The sequence below is a fragment of the Taudactylus pleione genome, unplaced genomic scaffold, assembly GCF_031769625.1.
Source record: "Taudactylus pleione unplaced genomic scaffold, aTauple2 ptg000685l, whole genome shotgun sequence".
In the NCBI taxonomy this organism is placed as follows: Eukaryota; Metazoa; Chordata; class Amphibia; order Anura; family Myobatrachidae; genus Taudactylus; species Taudactylus pleione.
This window is the reverse complement of record NW_028285087.1, coordinates 714072-727219: the sequence shown is the minus strand read 5'-3', so window position 1 is coordinate 727219 and position 13148 is coordinate 714072. Positions and strand designations below refer to the sequence as shown.

Below are 13148 nucleotides of genomic sequence, written 5' to 3'. Positions count from 1 at the left end.
GCCAGGAGATGCTGGGGATAAATAGGGACATAATATAGTGCACCTGAGAGAGGGCCATATCCTCATGGGGAAGGGCCAGGGAAGAGATAGGGGAGGCCAGGAGATGCTGGGGATAAATAGGGACATAATATAGTGCACCTGAGAGAGGGCCATGGCCTCATGGGGAAGGGCCAGGGAAGAGAGAGGGGAGGCCAGGAGATGCTGGGGATAAATAGGGACATAATATAGTGCACCTGAGAGAGGGCCATGGCCTCATGGGGAAGGGCCAGGGAAGAGATGGGGGAGGCCAGGAGATGCTGGGGATAAATAGGGACATAATATAGTGCACCTGAGAGAGGGCCATGGCCTCATGGGGAAGGGCCAGGGAAGAGATAGGAGAGGCCAGGAGATGCTGGGGATAAATAGGGACATAATATAGTGCACCTGAGAGAGGGCCATGGCCTCATGGGGAAGGGCCAGGGAAGAGAGAGGGGAGGCCAGGAGATGCTGGGGATAAAAGAAGAGGAAGCTACAAGTGAGAATTATAATAAACAGGAAAATTGACAGGCCCAAACAGCGTTATTATCTAAGCAGGTAAAAGGTCTGGAGTTGATTCTAGGTGTGACATTTGCATTTGGAATCAGCTGCTGTCGACTCTCAATATGAGATCCAAAGAGCTGTAGTATCAGTGAAGCAAGCCATCATTAGGCTGAAAAATCAAAACAAACCCATCAGAGAGATAGCAAAAACATTAGGTGTGGCCAAATCAACTGTTTGGAACATTCTTAAAAAGAAAGAACGCACCAGAGAGCTTAGCAACACCAAAAGACCCGGAAGACCACGGAAAACAACTGTGGTGGATGACAGAAGAATTATTTCCCAGGTGAAGAAAAACCCCTTCACAACAGTTGGCCAAATCAAGAACACTCTCCAGGAGGTAGATGTATATGTGTCAAAGTCAACAATCAAGAGAAGACTTCACAAGAGTGAAAATAGAGGGTTCACCACAAGATGTAAACCATTGGTGAGCCTCAAAAACAGGAAGACCAGATTAGAGTTTGCCAAACAACATCTAAAAAAGCCATTACAGTTCTGGAACAACATCCTATGGACAGATGAGACAAAGATCAACTTGTACCAGAGTGATGGGAAGAGAAGAGTATGGAGAAGGAAAGGAACTGCTCATGATCCAAAACATACCACCTCATCAGTGAAGCATGGTGGTGGTAGTGTCATGGCGTGGACATGTATGGCTGCCAATGGAACTGGTTCCCTTGTATTTATTGATGATGTGACTGCTGACAACAGCAGCAGAATGAATTCTGAAGTGTTTCGGGCAATATTATATGCTCATATTCAGTCAAATGCTTCAGAACTCATTAGACGGCGCTTCACAGTGCAGATGGACAATGACCCAAAGCATACTGCAAAAGCAACCAAAGAGTTTTTTTAAGGCTAAAAAGTGGAATGTTATGCAATGGCCAAGTCAATCCCCTGACCTGAATCCAATTGAGCATGCATTTCACTTGATGAAGACAAAACTGAAGGGAAAATGCCCCAAGAACAAGCAGGAACTGAAGACATTTGCAGTAGAGGCCTGGCAGAGCATCACCGGGGATGAAACCCAGCGTCTGGTGATGTCTATGCGTTCCAGACTTCAGGCTGTAATTGCCTGCAAAGGATTTGCAACAAAGTATTAAAAAGTGAAAGTTAGATTTAGGATTGTTTAGTTTGTCCCATTACTTTTGGCCCCTTAAAATGTGGGAGGCACATATAGAAACCGTTGTAATTCCTACACCATTCACCTGATTTGGATGTGATTACCCTCAAATTAAATCTGAAAGTCTGCAGTTAAAGCACATCTTGTTTTTCATTTCAAAGCCATTGTGGTGGTGAATAGAGGCCAAAATATGAACATTCTGTCAATGTCCCAATATTTATGCACCTGACTGTATATGCCTGGCACAGTCAGTATACCCTTCATGTAATGTTATACATCTGACACAGTCAGTTTACCCTTAATGTAATGTTATATGCCTGGCACACTCAGTATACTCTTCATGTAATGTTATATGCCTGCCACACTCAGTATAGCCTACTGTAAGCGTCGCCATGGATCAGACCCTGCATCAGTATGTATTTGGGGGGATCCTGGCGGAGGGTGGTTACCCCTTGTTCTCTACAGATCAGAATATACAGGACAGAACGCCTGATAGTAGGAAGCAAAAATAGTGAGAGATGTTAAAAATTTAAATTATATGGGGGAGATTTACTAAGCCTTGGAGAATGATCAAGTGAACGGGGATAAAGTACCAACGACTCAGCTCCTGTCACCTTTCAAATACAGACTGTAAAGTGACAGGAGCTGATTGGTTGGTACTTTGGGCCTGATTCACCATGGATCGCAGGCTGAGTTCGCACACACCCCGGCCGCTGCAAATCTATGCAAACGCAATGCGATCGCGGTACTATACAAAGCCGCCCACCACATGATCTGGCCGCCCACTTCCCTTTACTTACATCCGCAATGACTTCGCAAGTATGCAAAAACTTCGGAACATCGGAGCCATACACACAGTTGTGGTTGACCATGACTTCACTCAGAAACTGCTAAACTGTCAGTATCTATAGCTCAGGCTGTGTACGCTGCGCAGGGGCTTAATTACGCACGCCCCTGTAACGGCGTCCCAAGGCACAGGCACGACTGCGTGCGCCCAACCCCCCGTCACTACCCACAAATGGCACTTCCTGTCACTCAATATCGGAAGGGTCTGCGTACACACTGCGAACCCTTACCCGATCGCAGTGGCTAGTTGGAGCACACGCGCAGTGCGATGTATACACAGAAGGCAAACATCGACCGGGTGTGTGCGAATGCAGCCTTTGCGATCCGTGCTGAAACAGGCCCTCTATCTCCATCCACTTTATCACTCTCCCAGGCTTAGTGCATGATCATCTCCCCCATAGTGCGCTCCAGTGTAGAGGCCGCCAATCCAAACAGAGAATACCGACAATTCCCCAGACTCCAATAAAAACACAGCAATACTATAGGTAATGGCTCCCGCGAGCCCCATGGAGACCAAATAAACAGACAGCCCTGCTTGTATCAGATTGTGCTGCAGATAAGCTGAGACCAGGGGGTATATTTACTAAAGTGAGAGTTTTTAGAAGTGAGTTTTAGAAGAGCCCATAGCAACCAATCAGATTCTAGCCATACCTCCCAACTGTCCTGCTTCCAGCGGGACTGTCCCGTTTTTCTGGGACTGTCCCGTCCGCGGGCCGCAGTGTCCCGCGGAGGGGGGAAAGTTGGGAGAGCACAAACCGCTATGCAGAGCAGCAGGTGTGCAGGACGAGAATAGATGTCTGTGCGCATGTGCACGGCATCTCTTCTCTTGTGTAGGGAGAGCCTGGGGGCTGCCCAGCGTCTCGGAGAGTGCTGGGCACGCCCCCAAAGTGATGGAAACGGGGGAGCCGCGAGGCTCCGCCCCGTTTTTCCGTCAGCCTCCCCCCCTTTTTACTGAAGACACGCCCCCTTTTCGACCTGTCCCTCCGTGCCACCTCTAAATGTTGGGAGGTATGTTCTAGGTATGTTCTAGCTATTTTCTTCTAGAAGGTGCTAGTTAAATGTTAAGTTAAAAGCAGAATCTGATTGGTTGCTATGGGCAACTTCTCTTTTAAAACTCACTTCTAAAAACTCTCACTTTAGTAAATTTACCCCCAGGTATGAGATTTATGATGTATATTCAGGGATGACAGAGATGAATCTCAACAAATGAAGATCATTCCAAGCAGACGCCCAGACTGACTCTCCTGGCTGCATCAGTATCACGGTACATTTCTCTAAACACCCATATATCATTGTATCATTGCCGGTGACCAGCACGTGCACTGAACGTGGTTTTGAAAAACTATAAAATGGCCTAAAATGCAAAACACCAGCTATAATCTAACTGAGCCCCACCTCCCCCAATGCTCAGGGCAGGTGAGGGGGGATTGGGCACAGAGAATGACCACTGCCCCTCCCCTCCCAGCCCCATTCATTCATTTGGTCTATTGCAGCAAGCTGCAAACAGGTTTCACTCGAAAAGTCTTTTCCAAGCTGCATCTGGAAGGGGACAATGGGTCCGGCGGCAGCAGCGACAGCCTTAAAAAACAAAAAGTAACAAGAGAATGGGCTTTTTTCCATGCCGGGATTAACCTCTCGTTTGCTGATTGAACCTGAAATACACATGTTGCAGTGCACAGCTGGAATGGCTGCAGGCACCACAAGACTTTCCTCTGTGTCATGCCGGCCTGTGAGAACTTGTCCCAGTAATCACCAGGCACTTAGCTGCAGGATGGTCTCTGAGTGCTGGAGACAGCGAAGGATTAACAGTGCCATAGGCCTATACTCACTGCTTTATTGCTCTGACTCTTCTGCAACTGATCCCTATGGCTACAAATCATTTTCTCAATCACTGACATCATAGTCTCACTCTAATGTCTTTTCAGTATCTACAGCCCTGAAATGTCAGTTTGCTTCATGTATAATAGAACTTGATTTGCTAAATCCATATATGTATTATACTAAATATCCCTGAGTACTTTATGGGGTCTATTCATTACGTTAATTATCGGTATCTGAATGGACCCCAATAATTAACATACTAACTGGATGCGAGCGCCGAAGCATTCATCATTGCTTCGACCCGGAGACAGCTGATCCGAAAATCAGCTGCCTCCCCAGAACAGTTCACTGCTCATTCAGTGCAGTGACACTAGTGCGAATGTGCAAAAGAGCCCCGGTGTCTGGCGGAAGGAGCCGGACAATTGGGGAGGGATCCCAAAGAATCCTTCTTCGCAACCTTCCTTCTCATAGGGAAGGAGCAGGTTGCGAGCATCGAGTGGGAGCAAACACCATCTGAAGATAGCGAATGCTCCCGCAGTCAAGCTCCGAAAATATTCTATTTTCGCAGCTGGATGAAATCTGTCCCCACATTAGTGTATGGGGACAGCGGGCCACATCAGGAGATATCTGTGATACTAGTGTATGGGGACAGCGGGTCATTTTGGGATAGGAAGGTAAGCAGGAGATATCTGTGATACTAGTGTATGGGGACAGCGGGCCATTCCGGGAGAGGAAGGTAAGTAGGAGATATCTGTGATACTAGTGTATGGGGACAGCGGGCCATTCCGGGAGAGGAAGGTAAGTAGGAGATATCTGTGATACTAGTGTATGGGGACAGCGGGCCATTCCAGGAGTGGAAGGTAAGCAGGAGATATCTGTGATACTAGTGTATGGGGACAGCGGGCCATTCCGGGAGAGGAAGGTAAGCAGGAGATATCTGTGATACTAGTGTATGGGGACAGCGGGTCATTTTGGGATAGGAAGGTAAGCAGGAGATATCTGTGATACTAGTGTATGGGGACAGCGGGCCATTCCGGGAGAGGAAGGTAAGTAGGAGATATCTGTGATACTAGTGTATGGGGACAGCGGGCCATTCCGGGAGAGGAAGGTAAGTAGGAGATATCTGTGATACTAGTGTATGGGGACAGCGGGCCATTCCGGGAGTGGAAGGTAAGCAGGAGATATCTGTGATACTAGTGTATGGGGACAGCGGGCCATTCCGGGAGAGGAAGGTAAGCAGGAGATATCTGTGATACTAGTGTATGGGGACAGCGGGCCATTCCGGGAGAGGAAGGTAAGCAGGAGATATCTGTGATACTAGTGTATGGGGACAGCGGGCCATTCCGGGAGTGGAAGGTAAGCAGGAGATATCTGTGATACTAGTGTATGGGGACAGCGGGCCATTCCGGGAGAGAAAGGTTAGTAGGAGATATCTGTGATACTAGTGTATGGGGACAGCGGCCATTCCAGGAGAGGAAGGTAAGTAGGAGATATCTGTGATACTACTGTATGGGGACAGCGGGCCATTACGGGAGAGGAAGGTAAGTAGGAGTTATCTGTGATACTAGTGTATGGGGACAGCGGGCCATTCCGGGAGAGAAAGGTTAGTAGGAGATATCTGTGATACTAGTGTATGGGGACAGCTGGTCATTCCAGGAGATGAAGGTAAGCAGGAGATATCTGTGACAGTAGTGTATGGGGACAGCGGCCATTCCAGGAGAGGAAGGTAAGTAGGAGATATCTGTGATTCTAGTGTATAGGGACAGCGGGTCATTCCGGGAGAGGAAGGTAAGCAGGAGATATCTGTGATACTAGTATATGGGGACAGCGGGCCATTCCGGGAGAGGAAGGTAAGCAGGAGATATCTGTGATACTAGTGTATGGGGACAGCGGGTCATTCCGCCAGAAGAAAGTAAGCAGGAGATATCTGTGATACTAGTGTATGGGGTGTATATCTCATGCATTACCTTCTTGATGAATGGCGGGGCACTTAATTTCTGCAGCTACAGGTGAATATGTTCATTGTCACCTGCTTTTGTAGAAATTAAGCGATGATGAATAGAGACCTTAATCATGCAATAATGTCCATCATGCCTTGACCAGTGGCGGACGCTATTTGCGGACGGTCGTTCTGGAAAAGGGGGTGGCTATTCAAATGAACCGTTCACTCTTTGCGGTCTGTTCACGCCTCTATGTCTGAATGAGCGAACAAAACTTGCGGTCGTTCTTTGGATAACTACGCCCCCTGGCCGCTCGCATCCTACGTCATGTCCGTTATTTATTAGATTAATCGAGTACATCGACCAGCGTATGAACTGCTCGCTATTCTTGTGGTTGGTTTTTCCTACCACAAACTTGCGAGCAGTTCTGACTATAAAATAACCCAGTGACGTGGTCAATGACGCTGCTGTATTAATTATGCACACCCATAAAACGCTCGTTTTGACCTTTAAGCACGCCTGCGTTCGGATCTCCACTCCCCATTTTCAAGCACCTTCCCCTGTTACCACCCACATCCGCCTCCTCCTGTCACTCATATTAGCAGGCATTCGCTATTCAGCGAACAAACGATTTTCGTCTGCACAGACTGGTTCGCGCATGCGTATTACGATCCGTACGCATGCGCAGTTGGGCAAACATCGCTCGGAACGAACGAGCGGCCGCTTACGAGCGGCTCTGAACCAGGCCCACTAATTGTTACCAGCAGGATATGTGGATCCAGCGACAGAGGGTCTGACTCACAGATGTGCGCTATGTTGATGTTTTCGCAGTTGAGCAATAATCTGCCATCTGCGCATGTGTCTAATTCGCACTTCCCATGCGTAAAGGACCATAACCATATGCAACGACTATTTACTCGCAGTGTGATTGACAGTCAGGGAGCGTTTGGGGGAGGTAACAGGGAATGGCAGCAAGGAATGCAGGTGTGTCACGGCCTTTTCGGGAGCATGTCACATCCTGGGACTGCAATCCCGTGCGCAAGGAACGTGACTCCAGCGTCTCAGGCCCCACGGCCACTCTGCGAGACCACAGACTCACTCAGGACTGCAACAATCGAATGGTCTGTGACCGATGCTGCGTCTTTGTACGCAGATGCTGTGACATTGGATGCATGTGTTTGGATTTGCAAAGCCCCAGGTGGGCGTCAGACTACATCTCGCAGAGGCTACGACATTCGCATATTGCGCACAGACACGGCGGCAGCATTAGCGCTCTTCTCTGAATAAGGCCCTTAGTAACTTGATGAGACAGAATACGTCTGTGTATTCCCATCTTACCGACAAACCATCACCAGGAGATGCTGCATCAGAGGCCCTTCATAAACTCTCTCGCGACGTCACGTGTAACGGTAATTTAGGAGCCAAATCGCCCATCCACAGTGTACAGTAATAGATTCTGCATGACCTCCGCACAGAGGGACTGATTCTGAGATGTGCGCACGTGCGTTTTGCGGATGGATCTTGTGAGTTTTTGCACTATACATGAATCCGAGCGTAGGCAACTATGGACAACTGGGAGCGATTTATGGAGCTCGCCCACATCTCCACTTACATGGGTGTAACTAGCCGTCCATACATAGGCAAAGTGAGGGCGTGTCCCCGGTGTGTAGCCGGCTACGCTGAACCGAGCATACTCAGGAATCGGTCTGATTGTGGATGGAACTAGGGATGGATATTGGTGGTGTTACCATCGATGGTGATATAGTGGTTACCAACTATGCAATGGCTGACCATCGATGTTAGCTGGAACTCAGGAATCGGTCTAGGGCAATTACACGGTGATAGCGATGATGGCTACTTTCACAAGTGGATGTATAGGGGCAGTGCGGACATGTGGATGCAGGCAGCACTGAGGACCTCATTCAGAGTCGGTCGTTGCGGCCGCACGGTCATACGCCACCGATGTTCGCTATACTGCGCATGCGTAAAGTTCGCAATGCGCGTGCGCAAACTAGCCGCTACGATCAGAAATTTCTCTCTCCTTTAACACAGCCAGGTCGGTAGTTTGAGTGACAGAATGAGGCGTTTGTGGGTGGTAACAGGGGAAGGTGCTTGAAAACGGGGGAGTGGAGATCCGAACGCAGGCGTGCCTAATTATGCGAACGGCGTTTTATGGGAGTGCATACGGTTTATGGGAGTGCATAATTAAAGAAGTAGCGTCATGGCACATGTCACATGTGCCATGACGCTACATTTTTGTAGGTTTTTACACTTTGGGAGGTTTTTACACTGACATGATTGTAGAGCTTAAGAGAGGGTATGGTCAACCTTAAGCTCTACGACCAGTTCCGATGGTTCCCGATGGTCTTGAATAATCCTTATATGCCCGGAGATGACGTGCAATGCGTACGAGAAGGGGGCGTATTTTTTTTTATTCCGACCGCTTCCTCCCCTTGGTCGGCCAGCTACCGATCCGAACATAGGGACGCAACTTGCGAGGGAATCATTTGAATATCCGGCCCCTTTTCCCGTACGACCGTGCGGCCACTTCGACCGAATCTGAATGAGGTCCTGAGAATGGACGAATATCTGCGTTTGTTTCTCTAGACGCCATGCGCCCGCACCTATGTACAGCTCTGAGGTCAGGCATGCCATGCGCCAGCACCTACGTACAGGTCAGGCCCAGGTTGAGCTATTTAACATGGGAAAAAAAGACCAAAGTGTGAAAAGAAGATGTAGGTGAGAATTTCTTACTTTGCCCGGCTGCGGAGATCTTCCCGGCCACCTCCGGACTGACATGGAGCTCCTGCACACACAGGCATGGTAACGCTGTATAAATACAATAACCACATTGCAGTCAGAGAAATAGACAAGTCACTTCATGCATTTAACACACAGACCTTGGTATATAGGTTTCAAAACAAGTTGGGCATAAAGAATAGCGGCAGATTTCCGGACAAGATTAATAATCCACATGTGTATTGTTTAACTTAGAGTAAAGTGTTACCAGCAGTTTATTAGGCTCCTGATACCTTTATTTAGTACATAAACATGTTCCTTTGTTGAACACAACTGACCAGACAGACCTGTGTGGAGGAGAAGTGTCGCAAACTCGCAGGGGGGAGGACGTTATATGAGAGAGACTCCCCCGTATCCCTGACTTTACCACTGCTCATTACCTATCAGAGAGAGACTCCCCTATCCCTGACATTACCACTGATCATTACCTATCAGAGAGAGACTCCCCAATCCCTGACATTACCACTGATCATTACCTATCTGAGAGAGACTCCCCTATCCCTGACATTACCACTGATCATTACCTATCTGAGAGAGACTCCCCTATCCCTGACATTACCACTGATCATTACCTATCTGAGAGAGACTCCCTCCTATCCCTGGCATTACAACTGCTCATTACCTATCTGAGAGAGACTCCCCTATCCCTGGCATTACCTATCTGAGAGACTCCCCTATCCCTGACATTACCACTGATCATTACCTATCTGAGAGAGACTCCCCTAACCCTGGCATTACCACTGCTCATTACCTATCTGAGAGAGACTCCCCTATCCCTGACATTACCACTGATCATTACCTATCTGAGAGAGACTCCCCTATCCCTGACATTACCACTGATCATTACCTATCTGAGAGACTCCCCTATCCCTGACATTACCACTGATCATTACCTATCTGAGAGAGACTCCCTCCTATCCCTGACATTACCACTGCTCATTACCTATCTGAGAGACTCCCCCCTATCCCTGGCATTACAACTGCTCATTACCTATCTGAGAGAGACTCCCCTATCCCTGACATTACCACTGATCATTACCTATCTGAGAGACGCCCCTATCCCTGACATTACCACTGATCATTACCTATCTGAGAGACGCCCCTATCCCTGACATTACCACTGATCATTACCTATCTGAGAGAGACTCCCCCCTATCCCTGACATTACCACCTCTCATTACCTATCTGAGAGACTCCCCACTATCCATGGCATTACCACTGCTCATTACCTATCTGAGAGAGACTCCCCTATCCCTGGCATTACCTATCTGAGAGACTCCCCTATCCCTGGCATTACCACTGCTCATTACCTATCTGAGAGAGACTCCCCTCTATCCCTGGCATTACCACTGCTCATTACCTATCTGAGAGAGACTCTCCTATCCCTGGCATTACCACTGCTCATTACCTATCTGAAAGACTCCCCTATCCCTGACATTACCGCTGCTCATTACCTATCTGAGAGAGAGCCCTATCCCTGACATTACCACTGATCATTACCTATCTGAGAGACGCCCCTATCCCTGACATTACCACTGATCATTACCTATCTGAGAGAGACTCCCCCCTATCCCTGACATTACCTCTGCTCATTACCAATCTGAGAGACTCCCCCCTATCCCTGGCATTACCACTGCTCATTACCTATCTGAGAGAGACCCCTATCCCTGGCATTACCTATCTGAGAGACTCCCCTATCCCTGACATTACCACTGCTCATTACCTATCTGAGAGAGACTCCCCTATCCCTGACATTACCACTGATCATTACCTATCAGAGAGAGACTCCCCTATCCCTGACATTACCACTGATCATTACCTATCAGAGAGAGACTCCCCTATCCCTGACATTACCACTGATCATTACCTATCAGAGAGAGACTCCCCTATCCCTGATATTACCACTGATCATTACCTATCAGAGAGAGACTCCATTATCCCTGACATTACCACTGCTCATTACCTATCAGAGAGAGACTCCCCTATCCCTGACATTACCACTGCTCATTACCTATCTGAGAGACTCCCCTATCCCTGGCATTACCACTGCTCATTACCTATCTGAGAGAGACTCCCCTATCCCTGGCATTACCATTGCTCATTACCTATCTGAGAGAGACTACCCCTATCCCTGGCATTACCACTGATCATTACCTATCAGAGAGAGACTCCCCTATCCCTGACATTACCACTGATCATTACCTATCTGAGAGAGACTCCCCTATCCCTGACATTACCACTGATCATTACCTATCAGAGAGAGACTCCCCTATCCCTGATATTACCACTGATCATTACCTATCATGGAGAGACTCCCCTATCCCTGACATTACCACTGCTCATTACCTATCAGAGAGAGACTCCCCTATCCCTGACATTACCACTAATCATTACCTATCTGAGAGAGACTCCCTCCTATCCCTGGCATTACAACTGCTCATTACCTATCTGAGAGAGACTCCCCTATCCCTGGCATTACCTATCTGAGAGACTCCCCTATCCCTGACATTACCACTGATCATTACCTATCTGAGAGAGACTCCCCTAACCCTGGCATTACCACTGCTCATTACCTATCTGAGAGAGACTCCCCTATCCCTGACATTACCACTGATCATTACCTATCTGAGAGAGACTCCCCTATCCCTGACATTACCACTGATCATTACCTATCTGAGAGACTCCCCTATCCCTGACATTACCACTGATCATTACCTATCTGAGAGAGACTCCCTCCTATCCCTGACATTACCACTGCTCATTACCTATCTGAGAGACTCCCCCCTATCCCTGGCATTACAACTGCTCATTACCTATCTGAGAGAGACTCCCCTATCCCTGACATTACCACTGATCATTACCTATCTGAGAGACGCCCCTATCCCTGACATTACCACTGATCATTACCTATCTGAGAGACGCCCCTATCCCTGACATTACCACTGATCATTACCTATCTGAGAGAGACTCCCCCCTATCCCTGACATTATCACCTCTCATTACCTATCTGAGAGACTCCCCACTATCCATGGCATTACCACTGCTCATTACCTATCTGAGAGAGACTCCCCTATCCCTGGCATTACCTATCTGAGAGACTCCCCTATCCCTGGCATTACCACTGCTCATTACCTATCTGAGAGAGACTCCCCTCTATCCCTGGCATTACCACTGCTCATTACCTATCTGAGAGAGACTCTCCTATCCCTGGCATTACCACTGCTCATTGCCTATCTGAAAGAGACTCCCCTAACCATGGCATTACCACTGCTCATTACATATCTGAGAGAGACTCCCCTATCCCTGGCATTACCACTGCTCATTACCTATCTGAGAGAGACTCCCCTATCCCTGACATTACCGCTGCTCATTACCTATCTGAGAGAGAGCCCTATCCCTGACATTACCACTGATCATTACCTATCTGAGAGACGCCCCTATCCCTGACATTACCACTGATCATTACCTATCTGAGAGAGACTCCCCCCTATCCCTGACATTACCCCTGCTCATTACCAATCTGAGAGACTCCCCCCTATCCCTGGCATTACCACTGCTCATTACCTATCTGAGAGAGACCCCTATCCCTGGCATTACCTATCTGAGAGACTCCCCTATCCCTGACATTACCACTGCTCATTACCTATCTGAGAGAGACTCCCCTATCCCTGACATTACCACTGATCATTACCTATCAGAGAGAGACTCCCCTATCCCTGACATTACCACTGATCATTACCTATCAGAGAGAGACTCCCCTATCCCTGACATTACCACTGATCATTACCTATCAGAGAGAGACTCCCCTATCCCTGATATTACCACTGATCATTACCTATCAGAGAGAGACTCCATTATCCCTGACATTACCACTGCTCATTACCTATCAGAGAGAGACTCCCCTATCCCTGACATTACCACTGCTCATTACCTATCTGAGAGACTCCCCTATCCCTGGCATTACCACTGCTCATTACCTATCTGAGAGAGACTCCCCTATCCCTGGCATTACCATTGCTCATTACCTATCTGAGAGAGACTAC

At 48.2% G+C, this 13148-nt stretch overlaps 1 protein-coding gene across 2 annotated transcripts in view; it reads right to left on the bottom strand.

The window, feature by feature from the left end:
- VWA2 (von Willebrand factor A domain containing 2) overlaps positions 1-13148 on the bottom strand; it is an 82912-nt gene that overhangs the window by 34874 nt on the left and 34890 nt on the right. For both annotated transcript variants that reach the window (XM_088456024.1, XM_088456023.1), the window contains one exon: positions 9061-9135. In XM_088456024.1, the coding sequence (XP_088312150.1) occupies positions 9061-9135 (75 nt within the window). The remainder of the gene's footprint in view (positions 1-9060; positions 9136-13148) is intronic.